Source organism: Anabas testudineus, chromosome 7 (genome assembly GCF_900324465.2).
Source record: "Anabas testudineus chromosome 7, fAnaTes1.2, whole genome shotgun sequence".
NCBI lineage: Eukaryota > Metazoa > Chordata > Actinopteri > Anabantiformes > Anabantidae > Anabas > Anabas testudineus.
In genome coordinates, this window is record NC_046616.1 from 14,315,218 (window position 1) to 14,341,042 (window position 25,825).

The 25,825-nt window shown below is 41.1% G+C and overlaps 2 protein-coding genes across 2 annotated transcripts; both read left to right on the plus strand.

The window, feature by feature from the left end:
* The first annotated feature begins 1,949 nt into the window (after positions 1-1,949).
* On the plus strand, positions 1,950-6,400 carry b4galt3 (UDP-Gal:betaGlcNAc beta 1,4- galactosyltransferase, polypeptide 3). The gene is made up of 8 exons (XM_026366857.1): positions 1,950-2,027; positions 2,530-2,617; positions 2,700-3,231; positions 3,326-3,561; positions 4,111-4,301; positions 4,406-4,528; positions 5,201-5,305; positions 6,006-6,400. Exons 3-8 carry the CDS (start codon positions 2,949-2,951, stop codon positions 6,358-6,360), a joined length of 1,293 nt encoding a protein of 430 aa, XP_026222642.1. The 5' UTR covers positions 1,950-2,027; positions 2,530-2,617; positions 2,700-2,948; the 3' UTR covers positions 6,361-6,400.
* Positions 6,401-12,887: 6,487 nt separating this feature from the next.
* On the plus strand, positions 12,888-24,748 carry atp6ap1lb (ATPase H+ transporting accessory protein 1 like b). The gene is made up of 7 exons (XM_026368495.1): positions 12,888-13,048; positions 19,707-19,744; positions 20,312-20,394; positions 21,506-21,744; positions 21,884-21,934; positions 22,124-22,367; positions 22,635-24,748. The coding sequence occupies exons 1-7, from the start codon at positions 12,915-12,917 to the stop codon at positions 22,869-22,871; spliced, it is 1,026 nt and encodes a 341-aa protein (XP_026224280.1). The 5' UTR covers positions 12,888-12,914; the 3' UTR covers positions 22,872-24,748.
* Positions 24,749-25,825: the final 1,077 nt, after the last annotated feature.

Below are 25,825 nucleotides of genomic sequence, written 5' to 3' on the forward strand. Positions count from 1 at the left end.
CTCTTCAAATAGAACAAGAATTGTAATGATATCATCCACATGTAGCATTAGCAAACTTGTGTGTAAACTTACTGCAATAAGTCAGATTGCATTTCGTATCTAACTAACTGTACACTGCTCAAAAAAATTAATGAACACTTTGAAAACACAACAGATTTCAGAGGGGATAAAACTCCCGCTGGATATTTATACTGATATGGTCTGGGTAATGTCTTAGGAATGAAAGGATGCCACATCGTTTGATGGAAATTTAAATTACCAACCTATGGACTGAATTCAAAGAAACCCTGAAAATCAAAGTGGAAAAATGATGCAGCAGGTTAGTCCATTTTACTGAAATTTCATTCTAGCCACTCAAAATGGTACAAAGTGGTACTCAGAACTTCGTATGGCCCCCACATGCTTGTACAGTATGCATGCCTGATAATGTCGGGCCATGCTCCTAATGAGAAGACGGGTGGTCCCCAGGGGTATATTCTCCTAGATCTGGTCCAAGGTATCACTGAGCTCCCGGGCAGTCTGAGATGCAACCTGGCAGCAGCTGATGAACCAAAACATAATGTCCCAGAGGTGTTCTACTGGATTTAGGTCAGGCGAGCGTGGGGGTCAGTCAATGGTATCAGTTCTTTCATCCTCCAGGAACTGCCAGCATACTCTCACCACATGAGGCCAGGCATTGTTGTCAGGAGGAGCAACCCAAGACCCACTGCACCAGTGCAGGGTCTGACAGTGGGTCCAAGGATTTCTTCCCGACATCTAATGGCACTCAGGGTGCTGTTGATTAGCCTGTAGAGGTCTGTGCATCCCTCCATTGATATGCCTCCCCAGACCATCACTGACCCACCACTAAACCTGACAATTCTAGTGTTCTATGGCAAATGCATATAGTGGTGCCAGGCAGTGAGCACAGGGTCCACTAGAGGCCCTCAGGCCACCCTCATGAAGTCTGTTTCTGATTGTTTGGTTAGAGACATTTCACACCTGTGCTCATTATATAGTGCTCTGACAGTGCTCATCTTGTTCCTTCATGCACAAAGGAGCAGATACGGGTCCTGCTGATGGGTTAGGGACCTTTTACAGCCCTGCTCAGCTCTCCTTGTAACTGCCTGGCTCCTGTCTCTGAGCTCTTGAGACTGTGCTGGGAGATCCAGCAAACCTCCTGGCAATGGTACCTATAGATGTGCCATCCTGAAGGACTTGAACTGTCTGTAAGGTCCAGGTCACCTCATGCTACCAGTAGTGACACTGACCCTAGCTAAACACAAAACTAGAGAAAAAACTGTCAGAAGAGATGAGGAGAGAAAAAATGTTAGTGGCCTCCACCTGTAAAACCATTCCTGGTTTGGGGGTCGTCTCATTGTTGCCACACCACCAAAGCAGCTGAAACTGATTAACAACCCCTTCTGCTACTTAACTGACCAGATTAATATCCCAGAAGTTTACCTGATGCTAAACTCTGATTTAAAAGGTAGGCCTACTCCTTTAATTATTTGAAGCAGTGTATTTATGCTCTATGTTATGAACCCTATACTTTTTTTTTTTACAAGATGTAGGGATGTTGGGAATTTGATTTGGTACATGAGGACAAACACACACGATGCATGTCCAACATATTTCCTATATTCCTAACTAAATTAGCATCCAGGTAAGTAATATGTCTTTTCTGTCCAATATGCATGCATACATCACTGTCAACATCCTGACTTTCCCTTTCAAACACGGTAGCGCGTCACCGCCGTGCGCTCCAGCGCACTCGGCTGTGTTGACGCCGGACGGATACGCGGCGATGCCCGTTGCGTGCGAGCGCGTCTGCAGAGCTCCGTAAGCAGCTACCGACTGATTCCGCTTCAAATGAGAGATTAGGAGGAGGCGGAGAAGGAGGAGGAGGAGGAGGGACGAACATCTGGGGGGGAAAAAGTCTGTTTTCTTTTTTTTTTTTTGGTCCATCGTTCCCGCTGAGTGACATGGGCCCGTCGATTCTCAGAGGAAGCCGGGGGATTGATTTGAAATGTCGCAGGGATGTGCTGGTGAGTCGGCTGGTGCAGCAGCTTGAACCGAGCTCAGAATAGAAAACAGTGAACTGAGAAACAGCCGAGCGGAGAAAGCGTGTACCCAGCGATCCAGCTGCGTTAATGTCACTAACATTTAGCCTTAGTCATGTAAATACTGTCCACGATTGCCTGTGTAGGCCCGACGATTGGTGTTGAAAGGCTAGCAGGCTGAGTGCAGAGCTAACTGGAGGCTAGTGATAACCATAGCGCTGTTTCTCCTCCGCTGATTCCTTTGCTGTGTCGGGAAAACATCATCACCTCCTTTAGTGGTGGATCCAGCATCTCAGGGTTTGTTACAGCGTGTGATTGTGATGTTGGATTCATTTGATCCGCAGGCATCAGCTGAGAATAAGCCATTATAAATAAAGAAGCACACATGACATTTGTTGACAGCTGCTTGTCACTCCATAACTTGTGTGATACACTGCAGTTCAGGGGCAGATGTGCTACCTCATTAAGACTCTTTATTCTCTTACAGAAAGCTTGATGATGAAAAGAGGACGAGGAGGAGAGAGGTGGAGTGAGCCCTTCCTGGTGTAGCACAGGCTTTAATTTGATCTTTGCAGGTACTGAAACAATGCAATAATAATAATAATAATCATAATAATGATAAGGAGCGGTAACTGTTGTTGTTTTCTTTCCTTCCAGTGACGTCTATGGTCAGGAGGTGATGGCAGTGCTGACTGAGCTTCACCACTACTACTATCCATTCCAATCCATGGATACCTACCATCTGCACGTCTCAACCTGAACTCAGAGCTCCTTCCCCTCCTCTCCTTCTGTCTCTCCTTGCTCATTTCCTACCTCCTCTTCCATCTTCCCCATCCAGCTACTTTCCTCCCTCCCCTCCATCCAGTTTCCCCCAGTGAGCTTTCACTGTATTTCTACAACCTTATTATGGCGTGCTGTGGCCGCTCTCTGGACTCTCCGTGCACACTAGCCTTGCTGGTGGGCTTCCAGTTTGCCTTTGTGTTGTATTTCTCCCTGGGGGGCTTCAGAGGACTGGTGTCTGTCCTGGTGCATAACACAGAGCCGGAGTTTGATTACTCTCGACCTCACGACGTTTACACCAACCTCAGTCATCTAGGAGTACCACCCCCTCTGTCTCACAACTCTGGTTCTGGACCCCCCGCCACTGGACCACCACTGAAAGACTGCCAGATCCCGTCCCCATTGCTGGGTGAGGGAGAGGGGTTAAAAGCATCCTGATATATGTAACACAGGCATGAGAGAAGTTTCATAATCAGTATCTCTTCTATTTCCTTTATCTCCAGTTGGACCTGTGTCTGTCCATCTTTCCCCTCCTATGTCTCTGGAGGAGATCAGACAGAGGAATCCGCTTGTGTTGCCAGGCGGACGCTACCGGCCTCCAGACTGTGAACCCCGCCACCACACGGCAATAGTGGTACCATACCGGAACCGGCAGACGCACCTCCGTGCCCTGCTCTATCACCTCCACCCTTTCCTGCAGAGGCAGCAGATCCACTACAGCATCTATATAGTTCAGCAGGTGAGCTTATGCCTGTGTGCTGGTTTCTGAAGTCAACATGTTGACTCCTTGGACTCCTGGCACTGATATTACACGAAAACTGTAAAAATAAAAACAAAAAAATCAATTAAAAATCAAGTTTTACAAGTCACCAGATGTTACTGTAGTTGCTGTAATTGCTTGTAAAGCTCCATAGGGCCTATTCTGCCAATCACTGCCTCTGTATTGCTTAAAGTTTCATTTCACACACAGTGGTTTGGTTCTCTATGCAAAGGGTTTATGAAAAGTGTGTCTGAGGTTTAAACCTTTGCTGCAATACGTTTAAAATGGTCACCATCAGCAGAGAGGTTTAATTAACTAAGCTCAGATGTCTCAAAACCTGCACGTCTACCGTAGATGTCTCTAAAGGTACACATTGTGATGTAATATTACAAATTAAGACCATTTATAAGTCATAATGTACTTTAAAAACAGAAATAGATGATGTTTCTTAGCCGATCGACAGACTGTGCTTGTTTAAATGAATACATTAAAGTGTGCTGTGTTATTCTTACCATTTTCCGACTTTAGTGGGGCAATAGCACTTTTAACCGAGCCAAGCTGCTTAACGTCGGGGTGCGGGAAGCCCTCAGAGACGAAGACTGGAGCTGCATCTTCCTGCATGACGTTGACCTGCTGCCTGAGAACGACCACAACACCTACACGTGTCACAAGCAGTTCCCCACACATCTGTCTGTGGCCATGGACAAGTTCAGATACAGGTAGATGCACAGTGCAAATGTGTAGTTGGATAGACTTACACGTCAAATACGTCGTGCTGAGACATTAATGTCAAGATTGTGCATTGGTGATATGGTCCTCCCAGGCTGCCGTACCCACAGTATTTTGGTGGGGTGTCTGCAGTGACCCCAGACCAGTACATGAAGATGAATGGTTTCCCCAACCAGTACTGGGGCTGGGGCGGAGAGGACGATGACATTGCTGCCAGGTGAGGAGGCTGACAGAGTGAACTGTTCAACATCCGTTTAATCCTCTCCACTTCTCGTACTTTTTCACTGTCTTTCAATTTCATCATTCATCTTTTTTTTTTCCCCTTATGTTTGCAGTTTCACTGAACATCTTGTTCTTTTCTTTGACTTTTACTTTACGTGTCCTAACATCATCTTTCATCTTCACGTCCCCTCCCAGTGCTGTGGCTTGGCTGTGTGTCACTTGGAGTGGGCCGTGTGAGTATGTTGGCATGGACTAGCTCACAGTTTTAGGCTGGGCTGTGTGTTTACAAGTTTTTAAACTAGTTTTCATGCTCAAGTAATGTCTGTGGTCCTCTCTCTCCTCTCTCTGTCTTATCTGTTGTAGCATTAAGCAATCAATGATGAGACCCTAAATGCAACAGAAAAATCATAACTCAAGAGCTTGCACAATCTGTAACTGCTCCAGAGATGGAAAAAGGGAACCACAGTATTTTCCACCACCTTTAGGCCATAAAAGTTTGCATTGTCATGTGTCACCCACACTTTGTTTTATTTATTCCTCTGGTTTTAAACATCCCTTAGAGGCTACAGTACATGTACTTTAACTGAGTTGTGTTACTGCCTTGAGTAACTCATCAGTTTTTCTACATAATTTTATTGACAACCCACTGTTTCTGTTGCCTTTCCAGAGTACGTCTGTCTGGCATGAAGATTGTGCGCCCTCCAGTGGCCATTGGCCATTACAAGATGATAAAGCATAAAGGAGACAGAGGCAATGAGCAAAATCCACGCAGGTACAGATCAACACAGACACACAGAAAGTATGTAGGGGCATCTGATTTCCTGGTGTATCTGCCCTAGAGGGATGTTTTTGAACCAGCAGATAAGAAATGGCATTACAGATGGGTATTAATTGGATCAATCACTCACTCTGCACCGCTAATATTTGTCCTGGCTTAATTCCTGCTAAAGATAGGCTTCAGAATTATGTTTCTTCGCCCCAACTTGTTATTCAGCTGCTCACTTGCAGAGTTTTTACAGTAAGGGTTGTTTTAATTTTTTTCTAGATCCTGTTTTGGTGAGGTTCAGATTTTCTTCTTCTCGCTTTGTGTTGCCAGTAATCTCTACTGCCCCGTTAGTGTTTTTTGATATAAAAAAATATATTTTCTTCTTGTCTACTCTGGATAATACCTTGAAAACATAAAGATGTAGCACCACAATTGTTCTTCTTTTCGTCGGGAAACAGCTAAACTGTCAAAAGTAACTAAATGTGTCAGCCAACACCTCTAAAGCTTACTGAGCTGCTGGTACTGCCTGGGTGTATGTCCAGCTTCCCCCTGCCTCCAGTATTGTTGCTAAGCTGTTTCCTGGCTTTAACTTTAAATTTACACAACAGATTTGAGATTGCCATCAATCTTCTCGTACTACTCAAAGCAAGAAAGCAAATCACGAGATTTCCTTTAATGTTTTGTGTTTTTATGTTTGTCACTATAGGTTTGATCTTCTGAAAAGGACCAGGCTCAACTGGCGCTCTGATGGACTCAACTCTCTGACATACGAGCTCCTTTCCAAAGAGCTGGAGCCACTCTACACCAACCTCACTGTCAACATAGGGGATGACCCTCATGTGCCCCAGGGAAAAGCTCTCATCCCTGTGAAAACAACGCCTGTCCATCAGCGTAGCACTAGCAACACGGGAGATATAGCCAAACAGGAGAAGAGGCAAGAGAGTAAAGAGTCTGTGGCATCAAATATGACTGTGGCAAAGCCGGTTGGTAAAAAGACAGAACCTGCGCATTCAAAGGCAACAAATCAAACAACACAGGAGAAGTCAGGTGTGATGAAATAGGATGAGTTGTATAATAAAGGGACTACATCTGTAGCATAAAGTGGCTTCCCGCTTCATTTTAATCTGAAAGACATGTTGCACAGCAACGCGTACAGCAGCTTTTTGTGCTCAGTGTATGTTAGGGGATAGTTACGCTCAAATGAAGAAGCCTCTTTGTCTACAGGGGTGCATTCAGCAACATGACTGAGCCCTCTCTTCTTGGTTTCTCATCCCCTGAATGTGGCTGTGGCTGACATATCTGTGGCCACGCCTGTATCTAGGAGAAGAACGGAAGGACTCGGCCATCTCTACAAAACAAGGAGGCAGCGAACCTACACATCTCTGCTCTGTTCCAGACATTTGCAAGTAAGCGACCCATCTGCTGCCTGCAGACCTGCAGCTTCATCCAGTGTGCTCCCAAACAACTGCTGCTCTCAGTTCGCCCCACTCGACAGTGGGTTTGTGTTTCTGTGCCTTTTCTCTTTTATGCGCATTTTATAGACTGGTATAGTTGCTTTTAGATGCTGATCTGGGCTTACTTTTACCTTTCCTGCCTCGTGGCCAAAGGGACGATAAAGCTGATCCTTGATCGGAACAAATGATTTGCTCCAGGACTGCCGTTTTATATCCGTGTGCATCGATCAAGCGCTGACCAACTCCATAGTTACTGGACAATTCTAGAGTTTATATTTATATAGAGAGACTTATTTATTTGTTTACTGGTTGGTTCATTCTTTACAGTCTGGTGCCTCTCTCCTACATTTAGTTTATAGACAATCAAATCATATGGAAAGACAATTATTTATCTGACTACATTACAAAGTAAGAAAATATTCTCATGACTATCTTTACGCCTGTCACATAAACATAGACTTGGCATGATAGTTGTTGTCTAGTTTGACTATACTCTTTATATATGGATAGACCTGTGCTTCTGATACGATCTGTGGTTTTATAATTTTTCTTTTAGAAAAGTCAGGTATGGGAATACTGTAGACCCGTGACTACATTTACCACTTTCATATCGTGTTTTGATAACAAAGTGGTCATTATGATTAAGCACTGTGTATAGAATTAGCTCAGCTTTTTACTTGAAGACCTGATATTCTTACAAAAGGGTCTTTTAGGATCGTGGGAAAGACCTCAGTTCATCCAAAAGCTATAAAATGAGTGTCTGCCTCTCCTGGTCTTTCTTCTTTCAACAAAGTTTTTGGAGGAAATGAGACAGGGACAAAGACAATATATGTGTTGGACAGAAAATGGCATTATTATAAGGGTGGCCACATTAAGATAAGAATATTGGTCATTTGTGATGACTGATGGATAATCATTACCTTTTTTTCTGACATTTTGTGCATATCAGGCATTTGGAATGTATTATTTTCAGTGTTCATCCTAGTTTGAGTGAGTTTATCAGGTAAGGTCCTTAGTTTGTAGATGGGAAATTGAATTTGATCACTGGCCATAGGACGTCTTGCTGCTATTTGTAAGTTTCCTACCTGTACAACTAAGAAGCTCACAAAATGACATATTGTAACACAAATTCTCTGTTGTGCAGTTGTTTTAGCATATCAACGTGTAATGTATTACTAATTTGAATGTATGTAATTTATTGGTTTGTTTATTTTATCACTGAGCTAACAGCTGATTCAACAGAGCAGGGTTGGAAACTCCCTTCTCCGTTGTAGAGCAGACGATTAACCCCAGATTTATACCACATCTTCACATTTCTTAAGTTAACATCGTGCCTCATGACAAAAGCCCGTATTACTCAAGGATTGCAGGCTTACATCTGTGTTGTATGTGAGCACCCTCAAGTGGCACCGTCTGCCACTGCACCAGCTGAAAGAAAAGCAAGGACTGAATGAAACTGCAGTGCTGTGACATGAATGTTAATCATTAACGTTTCCATTCACAGGTTTCAGCCAATCAAATCTTTTCATGTCTCTGCGTGGAGGTTTTTCTTGTTGGCGTAACATCACATGATTAATCTTGCCAGTTTAAAGGTATAGAACAACAGTCTGAAATGTGCTGGTTAATAGAACTTAAAAAGTGTCTGGTGAGTGTTTTATGAATGGATATAGGTTTATAGATGGAGTTTATGTTTATTTATGGAGAAATATTGCCTATTTTAAGAGTGCTATACAAGTCTTGACAGAGTAAAACTATTTCTTAGCTTTATACAACATATTTATCTGGTTGCATATCGACAGGGAAATTATCCATCATCAATTGTATGCACTGGAACAACGTCTGTGTGATATGAAGCAGTGACACATTGAAAGCTTTTAAGCGTGTTGTGGAACCTCTGCAGATTAATAAGCAAACAGTCCACTTACAGTACCCAGAGATTGTTCTATATTTATTAAATAAGCTAGTTTGAAAAAGGATGTCTTCATAATTGTTTGAGGTTATGTACTGTGGGGTGGAATGCGAATCGTTTTCCAGGATTGGGACTTCAGTGGAAACATATTTCATGTAAGGACTTTGTCTGTTTATTTTGCCATTAAATTCACGTTTGAAAAGTGTAAATGTTATTAATGAGAACCACCTGACTAGAACGCCGAGGTGTATATGTGGCAAGTAGCAACAGTCATCAGCTTAGGTTGCCCTATTTACTGATCTTGTTTAGAGGGTGAGAGATTGAGCGTGTGTGTCTTCATGTCTGTGCCTGTGTAGACAGCATCAGCAGAAAAGGCAACAGAAGCAGCGAACAGTGTTGTGACTGACAGCAAATTAATGTACCAATAAAAGCACATGATCAAAAATGTGTTTATTTGTAGGTTTCCTACCATTAATTCATTAAACACATTGATATGATGATATGTGGAGTCACACACACACACACTATACCATAAATACACTTGCCTGTGCATACAGGCTTTCGTTGTTTGATTAAAACTCCTACAGCATAAAGATTGCAGGGATCAGATGCTCATGTTTGCTGCTAGAATCTAAAACTGCTCACCCCGTTACATCATCGTGTTTTGCAGGCCTCAGTGTTCTATGTGGGCATAAACAGCAGGATTAAAAAGTTGGATATGAGAGCATACCTATTAATAGATAGTAACCCTCCAGCTCTGTATGATCGATCTGTTTTGTAATCTAAAATGCTGTATGACTCACCAAGAGAGGGTAAAACATAAACTCACGAAATGGATGGAAAAAGTGCACCTCACAACCAGTCCCTGTAAAATACCAACATAGACTGGAGCCAAAAAAAAACAAACAAGCAAAAAAAAACTACTGAGTTGAATAAAAACAACAGATATTCTCAACAAGACGATGTTATAACAAGCTTTACAAAAGTAGCGTACTATTAACCCTGCAAGGTATTATGTATTTTATTAACAATCATATTAACTAACTGTATCCAAAGCTGACTAGGATTAGCCACTACAAGCTACTGGTCAAACTATACTTGCATTTATGGAAGAAAATCTGTGTATTTAAATGGGGGAGGTTGTGTCTTATTGCTCCTTCTAAATCTCAATTGTCATTACAAACTTTTCATAACAGCATATGTAAAAAAATATATGATAATAATAAGATCACCCATAGCGGTGAGCTGTCTTTCCAGCATGATGCTTTACTTAACTTCAAGGGAGCATGAACAATCCTCCTGTTACACAGTAGAAATGTATCTTGCAAAAAAAAAAGGCAAAAGAGAAATATATAATCAACAGGAATACCCAGTAGACTTCAATCATCCAAAAATGTAACAATAATACAAATCCAAAAATAATGGTAAAAAAAAAAAAGCTACGTTGAACCAAAACTAACTACAAGGCACCTAACACTGCTGACTCAGAACTTTTTATATCAGTATTTATAATTACAACACTAGAAGGTGAACTTCAACCTCAAATAATAATGTGTCATATTTCTCCAGAATAAATTCAGACACACATGATAAATCCTAATTATCTACACTGTAAACTTTTTTAGTTATTTTGGCAGTATTATTACTGTTTTCGGAACAGTTCTGTACTGTGACATGTAACCTGTGTGTAGTATATTACTGTAGGTGTGCTGTTTTTAAAGTATTATTACTGTATTTACAACAGGTCCATACTGTATAACCTGTTTACAGTATATTACTGTAGATGTGCTGTTTTTAAAGTATTATTACTGTATTTACAACAGTTTCATACTGTATAACCTGTTTACAGTATATTACTGTAGATGTGCTGTTTTTAAAGTATTATTACTGTATTTACAACAGTTTCATACTGTATAACCTGTTTACAGTGTGGGACTGTTGCTTTCCAATGCATTCTGGGAAAATATTACTGTAAACAAATACAGAAAAAGCAACTGACCGGGAAAATCTAACAAAACTCCATCTTGAATAAAAGACTGTCCTTCATTTGAGAGCTGTAATATTATTGTTTTAAGGTGAGTTTTAACATTAGATTTCTGAACGTATCCTTGTTCACTAACTAAAGTTAGTGAGATGTTTTTCCACCTAAAACAAATATTGTACAGCAGTTTTTCAGAATCAGTGCCGAGACACCCTGTGTCTGGGCGACTTTATACAGAAAACTTTACAGTAGTATACACTATAGAATATACAGTAGCACTGTAAAATAAATTAGTACAATTAGAAGTAATATTTCAATAGAAGTACAGTACTTCATTATACAGTATAATAAAAATAACAGTATAATACTGCATTTTAGCATGGTAAAAAAGGACAGTACAGTTCTGTAATTTACTCTACAGTATGCTAAAATCTACTTTAGTTAGTTTTACAGTAGTTTTACTGTGCAGCGAAATACAGCAACTACTGGATAATTCTTGTCAGTAAGTTACTGTTAATTTGACAATAAACACTCTATGTTGCAACAGAGAGTATTCACCGCAAGTGTACAGTATGTTATAATGACCCTTGGGTCTTACAGTAATGTTGGACCTAATGTAATGAAACATCACAGCATAATATCTGCTTTTAAAGTTGTCACAGCTAAATGTCTTCCTGTGGGATGTTCTGTGATGCCGTCACAGAGACAGTCTAGTTTGCACTTTCCTTGCAGTAGACTGACACACTGGCCTGCTGAAATGACCGTGGCAGGCAGACAGAGGGCTGAGACAGCCTTTAGTCACCTCCTGTTACTGGATGGCCCAGGACACACAGCTGACTACTCGTACCCTCAGCAATACTTTAACACTCTTAGCACGCACACATAATACAGAATGAAAGTCCTACAAACTACTGGAGAAGGATGCAGTACACTAAGTGGGAAGTGTGTCTGACATTAGATTGATAGAAAAAAAGAAACAGTAAGTTCAGGTTTTACATAGCTATGCTATATACTTATATTCTGTAAGCTCTTAATCCTTACAGTGCGAATTGCCTTGACACTTGTGCAACATAATGCCTCAATATTAGATGCATGACATGATATAATATGTCACTGTAAATGGTAAGCACATGTCTATACAACTAAATATAGAGCAAAATAGGTCTCGAGGAAATAATTTGTTGTTTGATAACAGTTTGTAGCAGAAAAAAAAAAAACAAGAACAATTTAAAATGTTGCTCTGCAGTCGCTCTTTTAGTGTGAATCATTGCCATGCATCAATGTGAAAATCAACCATGATAGTAGGTCACAACATTTGGTTATATAACACTCTTAATGTCCTGCTCTGAAAATCATCACATCATTGGATATGGGAATAAAAGATGTGAGAGGGTGTATCAAGATCCTGTGGTGTCTCACGCATGGGGACTTGTTAATAAATGGAAACGGGATCAGCCGTTGGGGTCTTCAGGGTTGGACCCTCATTCCCAGCTCATTCCACGGCTGCTCAGCTGCTCCTGTCATCCATATTTGCAGCCTCAGTGGACAATGTCCTCAGCCGCAGGCCTTCTCAGTGCTCACAACAACACATAGATCAAGTGAATTAATTCTGCTATTGTGGCAGCATCCTGGAGATGTAGGTCATGTAGTCATGGTTTTTTTTGTGTGTGTGTGTATGTGTGTGTGGCCATCTAAAGTCATGTCAACATCCTCCTATCGTCCTAGACAATCTGACCTTGACATTCCCAGGTGATTTTCCACAGAGGTGTGTGCGTCCATGTGTCTGTGAGCCTGCTCCTGTGGCAGAGTGGGCGCAGGCGTTTGTGCCAACATGTGTGTGAGTATGTGTGTCTGCATGTGCACGTAGTGCATGCGTATTTGTAGGTACCATAGGTATAATGGGATGTGTTATGAAAACAAATGAGCTGTTGTCTATACGTATGGGTTCGCCCGTGGCTACGTGTGCATGAAAGAGAGAAAGAGAAGATAGAGAGCACAGGAGTGGAGGTGGGAGGGAGAGCAGAGCGAAAAAGGCAGAGGGAGGATGACAGCGAAGGGAGTAGGATGGGAGGGAGAGGAGATGAGGAGGAGGGGAAGGTGCAGTGTGTGTGTGTGTGGGGGGGGGGGGGGCTGTGACGCACGCTGATCGGCTCTGCTCGCTGCGGATTGGCCATGGTGGCTGCCAGTCAGAGGAGATGGGAGTCAGGCACTGCTAGGAGAGCAGATTATGAAGCGGAGCTCAAGCGGCGGCAGTCTCCTCTCATTGTCTCAATGGCTGCACACGCATTCCTCCTCTGCTCCCTCGCCTTGGTCTCTGCTCTCAGCCGGTCTGGGCTCTCCTTCACTGAGGAAGAGTTGCAGCCGGGACTCATCTATGACGAAGTGCCTGAAATCCTGGATAGAAGGTAAATCCATCCTCTCTATGGCTGTGAATAGAGGAGGGGTGTAGGGGATGGGGGAGGTGGTGGGTGGGGGGGCTACAGGGAGATGCATGCAGGGATGATGGGATCTTGATGTGTTCTCTTAGGGTCTTTCTTTCTCACTTCTCCCTTCCCTTCTTCCTGTTTCACCTTGGGCGTATCACAGATTGGGACTGCAGGCAGGATCAGCTATGAGGCTTTGTTTGTCTCAGTCTTGGGGACTGCATCAGACGCTGCTCATCGATCACGGATGGGGCTGTTGTCTCTAGCGTTGGTCTGGCAGGAAGGAGTTAAATAAGGCTGGGACAGAGGGCCTGCAGGAGAGGTACAGAGGAAAGGAGAGGGGAGAGAAGACATGAGGGGGGACAGAACATAGGGGAGGTAAATAAGGATATGACAAGAAGGAGAGAAAAGAATGCATCAGAAATGGTCTGCTGGGGTTTGTTTACTGATGCAGTCATTGAGAGAGGGGGGGGGGGGAGCGAGAGGAAGAGTGGAGTAGGGAATTCTAGCCATGTCTGCATAATGCACATGCAGTCCTGTAGGTCAAATCTGGATAAAATATTCAAGGCTCAAACCTGGGGACACTTACAACAGTGTCACAGGGGTGGGACTGAGCAGGCAGCCAGGGCCTTTGCAAGCACCAATTCCTGACTGCTTACAGAGACAGCCAGGCAAAGACCTGTAATACTGTGCCAAAGCCATGTAAGGCTCTTGAAACTATGCCATGCATAATGGCTCACACAATCCTCTATAACGCAAATGCTTCAAAGCCATGGTATGCTGCAGTTTCTAACACAAAGCTCTTTAATCATTGTTCAAACTGTTTTTTCTTGTTATTGCACTTTTAGCACAGAAGTTGACTCTTTGGAGAACGAAAGATTACTACTGACACGTTTTTATTTAGTGTACAAACAATCTTATCAGTGCACTTATACACAAATCTAGTGGCCCAAATGACATGGATTTAGAATTTAGTATACAGAGTCTCATAGGATTGCTCTCATTCCAGCTCAATCTACAGTAGTGCCTGTGAAACCCTATCAGCTTTCTTGGTGAACCTTTCTCAGAGAATAGCTACATCAATTTCTTCTGGGGTTTTTGAGCCTACTCCATGGATCAAACTTCGTACGTAACATGGCATTTCCGATGCTCAGCCACAGCTCCGTACTCAGCCCTGACACACTCCAAGATGCTGTTATATAAGTGCAGTCTTTCATTTCAGAGGCCTTGTACGGTGCATAACATTGGCTGGAAATTCAAAGTAGAGTGAGTTAGAATCCCGTGGTGGACAGCCTTGGGGTGCAGAATTAACAAAGTGACACCTGTGGTACTGCAAAAATATGAAGCTGGACTGACATTGGTAGCCAAAAGCTAGATGAAGTATTAAAAAACTACGGATAAAGGATATTTCTGCCATTAATATAATTAATTTTGTTAGGCATCTGTTGTAGTTTTGCCTTTCTAGTAGACTTTTGCCATTATAACTAATGTGGCAAATTCCTCATGTTTCCACATTTTATGTAACTGCAATAATTTCAATGGTAGCAATATTTATAACTCAAACCAAGCATAAGGCACCTAGGTGAAATTTTATATGATCTAAATATAGGTAGAGATTAAGGGTCAAAAACTAATGTTGGAGATGACTTCTTCACTCCTCCTGGCTGAGTCTATCAACAGCAAAGGAAAATATAAACCACTCCTGCAAGAGATTTTTGTATTTGAAGTTGCTGAATAAAACGTATTTATTACTTTAGTAGTATTTTATTAATTTTTTATTAAGTTTTTATGAGTAGCATGAGGAACGATTACTTGATACCATAATGACACACAATGGACTGATGGATAAAATTAGTAGTAAAATGAATAAGGTGCAACTTTTAATAATATATACAATAAAATCACATTCTATATATACGAGTCACATAATCACAACAACACATGTTATTATTATAACACAAACTCATTTAATTACAAAAAAAAAAAACTATGTAAAGTTGTTCTGACCAAATAAATTCCTCAATGATATGTCAAATAGATATGACCTAATTTCTACTGCACACTTATATTAGACCAAACCTCCACACCCTCCAATATAAGATGGCCACTGTCATGTTTATATATTTTCATATTATGGTTGTTCTCAAGTTACAAAATAATCATATAAAATTCTGAAAAGCAAACTTCTTTCCAAATTAAAAAACATGGACTGAAATACTTAAAAACCCACTTTAAGAGAGACATGTGTCCCATGGAGTATTTAGCAGTTTTATGGTTTATCTGCCACAGTATAAAGGCAGGATACTTAAACTGATCTAAAAGCTGTTAAACACTGACAAACAGATACAAACACAGACACCGATACAAAGTATTGGATTTTCCCTGATCAGTGATCTGCTTTCATAGAAAGATTAACAGGTTAAAAGATTAACAGCTAATTTTAGCAATATTGAAAGCTAAAAAGTGATTTGACTTCATAAATATGTGCACAGTGTATTTAACAGATAGAAGGAGTCAGAAACCAAACACAGTGAGAAAAGACCAAGTCAAGAGCCACTCGTTGTAAATATGGCTGCTGTTTCTTCTTTCTGCAATCATGTCCGTAGACCATACACGTCAGCACTCATGCATTCGATCTCAGAGGCAAAGAAAGATTTAGAGAACCCCGGCCCTGGACCTTGGGTCAAATTTGAAGCTGCAACCAAAGCTACATTGAAATGGAAGCAGAGCCTGAGCAGCAACTTGGTCAACTTCTAAAGCTTAATCTGCACTAATAAATCTATTAATAGGTGAGCACCTGCCCAGTGTAGGATTAAGACATGTTTCCTGTCTTGTTCGGGACACAGTCATTTACAAAAACTAGAATGTAATGAATGAAGTTGAAGTTAGTTTTACCTACACCTCCAAATAGTAGTGTCTCTGATATTAATAGTAGTGTCTCTGATATTAATATTACTTTGTAAAAGTAGTTGACCCTGTACAGTGTGAAATACTATCATTGCTCCGTTTGAAATTTCACATAGGCATAATACAAGGAAATACGAGAACAGGCGCACATTACAATTGATATACACAGAATGACAATGGTTCTGAGATGAGAAACTACAGTCTAATAGTTTGGGCTCTTTTAGTTTAAAGAAAGCTGTAATATACAGTGAACTAAATGATCCAAACAGGAAGACAAAGTAATAACTAGCCACTACTGTACTCCTCCAACACCTTGTTCATGTCGCTGGATAGAGGCTCTAAAAGGACCGATCCTGGGTTACACAGTCTGAGTGCAGTGTTTCAGCTCTGTGTTGTAGCAGAGGCAAACGGGACTTGTTTACAAGTTTGGGGAGCAGGCACCACACCTTCTCTCTGCTCAGAACCACACAGCAGAGGCACAGATGATGGGTGATCATCAACTAGGCATCTTTGGGCCAAATAAAAACATTTAGAGAAACTGTATTGATCGAGATAGGCGTAGATCATTCTTGTTGTCAAAGATACACAGAAAACATTTTCTTCTATTCTGCTGCTAAATTACACCTACGCATATGCTGTGTTTGTACACTTCCACGAGCACATATTTCAGCATATACTCTATGCGGAGGGAGTGAGGTGAGCCAAGGAGTGGCTGTGGGATTGCTTTGATTATATAAAGGGCCTGTTCAGCACCCAAGCACCGTGTGACGGGCTGAGCCAATGATGGGGCCGCAGCAATCCTGGGTTGCTGACCTCGCGAAACTGGCACAGGAACAAACGGCTGGGCTTTAGTTAGCACTCGCACACTCACACTGACTCCTCTGGCCCCTTTCAGCCAGCTGAGGCCTGGATAGGTGCAGAAATGCTTTTTCTGTTTGGGTCAACTAGGATGAGGGGTGATAAAGAAATAAAAACAGCTGTTAATCTCACTCCAGCTGTACAATATTATTATAAAATCACAAACATGTAAATCAATTGTGAAATTTAGGCATCTAAGGTTTATTTTACAAGACTTTTAAGGTTTCACATATCATTGCAGGTGAAGTGAGCGGCATCTTCCATTCTACTGAGGTTTCAGTCACAACTGCCAGCTGCCAAAGGCGCAGTGCTTTTGGCAGCTCTTTCATGTAGAAAATACAAACAAGCTTATGCAGCATTCACCTGGGCAAATGTAAATATTTGGATTGGATAAACTCTGACATTGTCATCTCATTGAATAGTATAACCAGACATTACAAGTTCATAGGCATGAAAATACATGCCAGCATGTGTATACAGAAACACACACACATCCCAGGGAGTCTCTAATTAACCCAATCATGATACTGATGTTGAAGTTGGCTCACACAAACTGGAATGTAGTTCGTAGTTCTTGGAATGAAACAATAGTCCTTTACTAATTATCACTTACTCCCTCACATTGTACAGACACTACCATGTAGCTATCAGTATCTGCTTGACTGGACCAAATCTTAATCCAGCCTAATTTGATTCATTAAGAAAACCTCCAAATTACTCTGCAGCAGTGTGTGATAAGGCCTGAAACAAATCAGTGCTCTACAATGACAGAGACAAAATCAACACGATGCACACCAAGACCATTGTGTGCACCATGTCTCTTATTACAAACTTTGTAATGATTTACAATACAATGGCAAAGAAAAATGTCATAAAGTGTGATCTGATCTTCATCTAAGTCAAGAGTCTTAACAGATATAATGTGCCTAAAATAATAACACAAAAATGACTCCACTATCATTATAATATTTTTATGGTTCTTCTCAATAAAGACATTTGTGTTACTATCTTAGGCACATTATATTTGTTAATACTCGTGACTCAGATGAAGATCAGATCAGAGTTTATGACAAATAAAAATAAATTTGTCAACCATGAAATTCCAAAAGGTTCACAAACTTTTTTTTGCCACTGTATATGTATATATATATATATATATATACTTATAGCAACCACTGATTAAATTAGTTACATTGATCAGTAATTAAAGACGTTCTTCTACAGGGGCCAAAACATTTGCTATTTTTTTATGAAAATATGTCAGTTGCACATATTTAAGTATGTAACAATAAACTATTAAAAGCGAGTAGTGAGTAGAAATTACTCAATGACTGTGTAATGTCCACGGTCAAAGTTTAAATCTACTGAATGGGTATACATCACGATTTTGGGGGTCAACTTAAATCTATTAATTAGCACTTGAACTGTCAAGAGTGCCATGGGCTCTGACATCACATCTTAATCTCTTCATCTTGTTCAGGGACTACGTCTCTCCATATCTAGGCTCCAATAGAACTGCCCTGTGCTTACCACTAATCCTAATCCATCTGGCACTAAACTACACAATATTGCCCAGGTGCAAACGGCACCAGACGAGTAGATACGCAAGTGCTTCAGGCAGCAGGCATTAATATGTCTGGCAACCTGCCCTTAAAGTGTAACTTCCAGTGCTATCAGACATGTTAAACCCTTTTCATTTGTCATTGTTGCTCATCATTTTAAACTGAAAAAAACAAAAAACAAACAAACTTGTCTCTAAATGTATTTTGTGTATCTATGAGATCACAGTATTTTGACTCAATCACTTATATCTGTGACAGCTAATGTTCTGCACTGATGTTGCATTTTGTGCTGCAATTCATTAAATTATTTGAACTACTTTGAGCAAACATAGCAGAAATAAACAGACTCAAGTGAGACACGAGACATAACAAAAAGGACAAACAGGTGTTTGTCATGTCCAGTCCCACAGATCTTAGGATTTACTGTTTACAAGTCCATTATAACTGGCTATTGTGTGGAGATTAGTGAGCCAGCCCAGATAATCACTAAGAGCAGCCTGGGACCACACAGTCAGAGCACTGGGTGGACCATCACAACAGGCAAAACTGACCATGTCAGTCCCGCTCAGTAAGCCCCAGTCGCTGCCGTCTTACGTCCTCGATTAGACAGTTAAAGGGATCATGATTAGCTTAAAGAAGACCAAGGCTGTGCAGGGTTTAGTATGACTGAGAGCAGGACAGCTACTGTAGGGCAAACACGTGAATTAGAAGGAAATGCTTTATCCTCTGTCTCTTTTGCACTATGTAGGTCAGTAGCGTGTCAAAGATTGGTCATTTAGTAAAAGCTATACAACACACGTGTACTAAATGTTGTAAGTCTTTAAATGTCTACTGATCCAATTGAATTGTTTTGTGGTGCATTGTCCTGCAACAAAGATCAGCAGCCAGATGTGAACAGCGTGTTAATGCCTCAACTTGCACTCTGCAAGACTTTGTGTACAACCGCAATTCCAAAAATGCTGTTGCACTGGCTAAAATCTACATAAAATCACAATGCAATGATTTGCAGATCTCATAAATCTATATTGTAGTCACAGTAAAACATAGAAAACATCTGTGGTTCAACACTGTCAGCACTAAGCAGTATATCTTTTATTAATATAATAATATATAATGTAATGACAGGTTTTTCTGACATCATACACAAGACATCATACACAAGCCTGCAAAGCTGTTTCTTTATTGTACAAGGGAAAATATACTTGGATTAAAAAATTAATCCTGTAAGCATTAAAAAAAAGGAAAACTTTTAACATTTGCCTGCCTCTTATGAGATCTACAAGACCTTATTGTGTCTTCTGTCTTTTTCACAGCAAAGAAAACCCCAAACAAGCAACAAGAGTCACATCAAGTAAGTAACAAACGTGGTATGACACGAGGCCTGATTCAATCAAACCTGCCATGGTAATTTTGATGCTGATGTGTTGGATAGATAGTCCTGACAAACACATTTCATTCGTAATGCTGGAGACATCTTCGCCTCATTGTAACATAAACAGATTTGGAAGTGTGACTAAAGTGTGTGATCCACAGACCTTAGTGGCAAATAAGACGTGTGTATATTTAGGATGTTTGACTAAAAAGCAGAAAGAATAAAGGATATGATGTCAAATCATATGTATCTGGAAGGAGATGAACAGTATTTGTAAACACTGAACAGTAGCTACAACCATAACTGTGAAACAAACTGCTGATGAGTCACTGCGATGACGCAAAACAACTGGAAATAGATAGCAGCCTGAGAACCGAGGTGTACGCAGGATCTCTTTGTGCTTGTGTATGCGTGTCTGTAGCCTGTGTGAAACCGGCTGAACTTTGATTATTGTGTTGAAATCTGCAATGCAGCATTGCAGCGGGCTTAATGTGTATACCGATCTACTCTGTCATGGTGCAGTAATGTTTGTATGTGTTTTTTCAGGTCATGATAGTGAGTACGGCTTAGAAAGTGAAGAGGTTATTTTGACGCCCGAAGATGAAAACCCACTCAGGAGAATACTGCAGGTACACACACTCTACTTTCCCTGCACTAACTCCACCGTCTTTTACTGTATAGCCACACACATAAACACACATTGGCACACAAACACTCAGGTGTTAATTTTGTTTGCACCACACATATCCACATTTTATTTAAATACTTTACAAACAAATAATTTCATAGTTGATGTGATTGCCACTTACATGTCTTGTAAAATAGTGCTGGATTAGCCCAAATGCCCTCCAATGAGATAGGGCCTCTGAGCTAAGAGATTAAAAAGCCAGAGGGGGCAGTTTTGTATCGGCACAGTGCAGAAATGCAGACAGACAGCTACAACACCATTATATGCAAATTCAGAGAGCTACTGTTTCTTCATTTGAGAATCAGCGGTAGTTTGAACACTGCACTTTACATATGACATGTGATAGTTTATTGTTCAGACAGGTTTGAACAGCATTTCTAACAGCATTAGAAATGAAGTGATTTTTAAAACTGCTAAAACAGCACAGCAGGAATGAGACAGAGAAACAGAAGGCTGTGCAGCAAACCACGCTTGGATCAGTTCTGTAGAATAAATACAGAGCTGTTAGGTGGTGATATACAAAGATCACACTGACGCACGCTGTACCAGAACGACGTGACTGGAGTGGCTGCATCCTGTACATTGAGTAACAGGATTACTAGAATGTATGGTATCTATTTCTGTTTCTGGCTGGATCCTTTATAGTCTGTATTTCTACGCTGAACTACTCCGTGTTTACCACCTACTACATGTACCAGTTCCTAGTGACAAATCTATTAATGACTGATTCAAGCTAAATACGAGCGCACAAATGCACCACAAGTTTTGGTCTTCAGATGTTGTTATTTCAATAAAAGCAGCATGATCAACATCTTCAGGACATGCATACAACCTTTAGTCTGCCACATCCGTGCAGTATCCAACTCCTTAGATGAGGCGCAGTTTGCAGTTTGCTGTGCAGTATGTGTGTCTGAATAATAATCTGATTGCCCTCTAGAGGGCAATCAACGAATTCCAAACTGCTGCTGCCCATGCTCTGGGTGCCAGTTCACTGCAGTTTTCTCATTTCTCCTCTGCTTCATTTTTTTTTTTTTTCCTTCACATGTTTGCAGCCTTTCAACTGGCATCAGCCGGGGATGTCTCATAGTAAGAGAAAGCTGCTCCAGTCTCTGATGGGGCCTTACGGTCCTCTGAGTGTGTCTTACAATGGGAAGACCTGCATTCTGTTCAAGGCCAAGCGGCTGGCAATCCGCTACAGAAACCATACGTTTATTGATTTGACTGAGAGGGTTTTCAACTCCAACTCACCTGTGGACACTAAAGGCTCCATTTGCACCAAAGAGAAAGCTACGTAAGTCAAACCACAGCAAGAACACTTGACAAAAGCTTATCTACATTTCTAGCCAAAGCAAAAGCATTTGATACTGTACAACCACACGGATAACAGTTGTATATTTGTCTGATGTTTAAATGTGTGTGGTTTTGTTCAGGCTTTCATTGAGGTTTGGTGACGTGGAAGACTTGCGAGGTCTAGTGATCAGGTAAAATGCACACTCTTGCTTCAAGTATTTTCAGTAACAACTTAAAAAGTTGCGAGTCAAAAACCTTTATTTATCACATCGAATAGGCTGTTTGTATTAAAATATATTGCATAGTTCTGTGTATACACATAACTCACAGCTCCACGTCTGTGGATAGTGTGCGCGGCTAACTACTCTCTCTTCTGCCAGGCTTCAGATGTCCAACACGTTTTATGAGGCAGCTGGTCAAAACTGGTTCACACTGGACAGCGTTCACATCCACTACAACTGGACGCAGGAGGCAACGTTCAACGCGAGCGAGGTCTACGCTCCTGCCACATCATCCTATCATTGCCAGCACGTCAGCAGCCTGCACAAATATGACACCCTCCTAGTGCCCAGCTCCCACACTGATACATCCGCTAACTGGCACATCACTTTCACTGATTTCCAGGTACACTGCCCCGAAAAAGGCAAACAAAATGCATGTGTCCGTGTGTTAGTCGGCCCTTTCCTTTTGTGTTCTGCCTGTCAGTCAGTCAGTCAGTCAGTCAGTTTACAGTTTGTTTGGCAGATTGTCAATCTGTCTGTACAGCCATCTGCTAGGGCTGTGTCAAACTTTCCATCTGTCCTGTCTCTGTGCCTGGTAAGCCCATAAAGAGCCAGTTGTCCTCTTAGCTCAGTCTAATCTGATCTTTCTGCCTTTTCTCCGCTCTTCTAGATCCAGGCCTTCAATGTGCAGTCAGACAAGTTTGCATCAGCCAGTGACTGTGCCACTTTCTTGACGCCTGCCATCCTCATGGGCTTGGTGACGTCTTTGATCCTGCTCCTTGTCCTAGCATATGCCCTGCACATGGTGGTACACCTCAAACACATTGACCGATACGAGGAGCACAAAGCCACTGTATACTTTCCCAGAAGTCCGGAGGCGGAGTTGCCAGACAAGAACAGCCTGTGAAGGAAAAAGACGGGCGGAAGGACGACAGGGGAAGCGAGGGAGAGAGGAAGGCGAGAAGCAAGCCTGAGGGGAGTGCAAGTGAATACAGGGGTGAAAAAGTATCCTCCACAGAATATTTGTTCAACAAAATGACAACTTTGCCTGTTCATATGAAAACCTTGTAAGTCTTAACTACTTTAAGTAAATGCAGACCGTGGTTGGATACTTTTTCTTCTTTCCTCATTGACCTGCATCTTAGCGACTGCATTTTGAAGAAGGCCTTTGGATGTTCAAGCCTCTCCCTGAAAAAGATGGTTCGTGATCTTAGTGTCAAAGGTCAAGGACAGTCGCCGGGGGCCCTGAAGGGCAACAGCATACAGGCCTTTACCCCAGCCAGCCATTAAATCCACAACAGGCTAGCAACTGTAGCTAATACAGCTAACATCAGATGCTCCTGATTAAATGTATGTATTACATGGCTCAGTGTCATATTACAAGCTTCCATCATGCACATTGTCTTTCCAGCTTTCATTACAATGTACTTTGTCTAATACTGCTGCAAGAAATATATACTTTAAACAGTCAGTTTTATAGCTGAAATAGCCGTATTAGCTGCATGCCATAAAAGGCTGGCCTATCTGGGCTAGCACAGTGTTTCCTAATAATAAGGATTACAAAGAATCGTGCATGAGTTGCAGCTTAAAATAATCAAATGCGGAACAAAGGGGAAGGAGCTTGAAAAGCTTTTGAGTGCAAGCAAAGGGAAATATCGGGAACCACTGATCTAGCATCTGGCTGGAGTGAATGGACCAGCACAAGTGACCCTTCAGAGCCTCTGGTGTCTCTTACTCCACCCCTGAGCAAGACTGCTGCTTGGGACTTAACTGTGAAACGGCCTTTTACAGACCAGCCAGACAAAGGGGGGGGGGCTCTACAAACTAGCACAACACTGGTTAGTTGCGAAAGCACTAACAACAAACTATCAAAGACTATACGAGGAACTATGCCGCACAAGATGGCCCGTCTGAGGGCATAGCAGACATGCGGGTCCTGGGATGACCTGACTCTGAGAGAGTCAAGCGAGTTGAGGAGGGAGGCCGTAGGTCCTCCATCCACACCACTGGATTTGACTGCCAAAGTGAAGCTACAAAAGGAGCTGTCCTGAAATATGGTGAGAGACGGAGTAAGACAATGTGAAGAACGAAAGCTAACCATTACAGCTATGTACAAAACAAAAATACATACATGTACAGAAGTGTCACTCTGCGGAGGTCTTTTTTTATATACAATGTAATCATGAAAACTTATTAGGTACAAGATGACTATGCTAATCCTCATAACCAAAAGGCTATACACAGTTTTAGATACATTAAGATCTCTATACGATCGATCATACAGTAGCAATCTACTATCTTCAAATACTGCAGAACTAATAAACATAGGTACAGGTAAGACATTGTGCTATGAGGATTGGTGAAAGTATCAATGCATATGATTTTTTCTACAAAGTATTAACATGTCACACTGTCTGTCAATTTGTTTTACGCTGGGCCAGACATTGTAATGTCCAGTTCCATCGAACTGTAAATTACAGTACAAATTCCTACCATAGACGGACGATAGTATGGAATGCCGTCCACCCACCGGGATTTATAGATGCCATTATTATGCCAGACGCCACACTAGCAGCAGCAACAGCATCAGTAAGTCATTACTACTGATAAAAAACACTCAGCATGACAGTAAATAGATATCTTAACATTTGATATGGCAGTTCTGTCAATCTGTAGCAGTGTGAAATGTGTTCTTTGGTCATAAATGTATCCTACAAAACTATGAAATGAGTGGAGACGGTTTGTCCAAGAACCAACTGATGTAGATTGAACAATAAATGATATTCAGAGGAAAACATGTGATGTGTTTATACTGTATATTGAATAGTTGTGTTTCTGGTACTTCTTTTGGTAATTTGTGGTGATTATACAAGCTCATATCAAACATATACAGTAGTTGCATAATGCGTTTCTCGAAATGTTGATAGTTATTACTTTAACTACAGCTTTCCAACCTAGTGACTCGGACTCCTGCCAGCTCTGCCTCCCCTCCTGAGTGCCATCTGCTCTCTCTTTTCACCTCTCTCTGACCTAAAATGTCAGCACCCCCTGACTAGGACGATTTACCTTCTGGCACCAATCTAATCTAATATCTCCATGCATACTTCATAGGCAAGCATAACTATATGAGCTTGGGTGTTTTTTAACATCAAATACAGTAAATGAAGAGGAATAAATGTTTTCCTTCTCATCTTCTCATTTGCAAATATCATAGCTTGCAAGATTTTGATTTGTCAAAGTTTAAACTGTGTGACACACAAAGCGTGTTTGAGATCTACTCACAGATTGTTAATTAAAATTTGTTAAATTAATTAAAGGACAGGTGACTTTGAGGACTGTTCTAAAAGCTACAGTTTCTCGAAGTAGTTCATAGTCGACTTTGATGGAATTTGCTGAAAGTTCAGTTTTAGTTTTCGTTTATATCTGGAATTAGCTGGTATTTTTTGGAATACAACTGTAACTTTTGCGAAAATATTATTTACAGCAAGTCAAATATCAATGCCACATAGCCTCACATGCACTCACATCTGACGCTTAATATCAATACATAATAAAAGATGTTATTACGTTAGTTATCTGCAGGATTGGATCTGGAATAATCACAACACATTGAACTAAGATAAAATAAGAGTAACAAATGTGTCAAGAAGTACATCATAAAAATGACAACTTAAAAAATATGACTGTGAACTTACTTTACTTTTGATAATGATAAGGAAAAAATGTTTATATATGTCCGGTCAACAAGACCAAAAAACACAAAAGAATAAAAATATTATATATGCGTAATTGTAATGATCAGAAAACTATTGTTGTGGGTGCCAGGAATATAAATGTGAACATTATGTTTATTTGGATGTT

Excerpts from the sequence above, each read along its gene's own strand:
- b4galt3 (XM_026366857.1), top strand. The coding sequence starts at position 2,949 with ATGGCGTGCTGTGGCCGCTCTCTGGACTCTCCGTGCACACTAGCCTTG. Across the intron at positions 4,302-4,405 it reads ATGGACAAGTTCAGATACAG|GCTGCCGTACCCACAGTATT; the intron begins GTAGATGCACAG and ends TGGTCCTCCCAG. Across the intron at positions 5,306-6,005 it reads AATGAGCAAAATCCACGCAG|GTTTGATCTTCTGAAAAGGA; the intron begins GTACAGATCAAC and ends TTGTCACTATAG.
- atp6ap1lb (XM_026368495.1), top strand. The coding sequence starts at position 12,915 with ATGGCTGCACACGCATTCCTCCTCTGCTCCCTCGCCTTGGTCTCTGCT. Across the intron at positions 21,935-22,123 it reads TTGCGAGGTCTAGTGATCAG|GCTTCAGATGTCCAACACGT; the intron begins GTAAAATGCACA and ends CTCTTCTGCCAG. Across the intron at positions 22,368-22,634 it reads TCACTTTCACTGATTTCCAG|ATCCAGGCCTTCAATGTGCA; the intron begins GTACACTGCCCC and ends CCGCTCTTCTAG.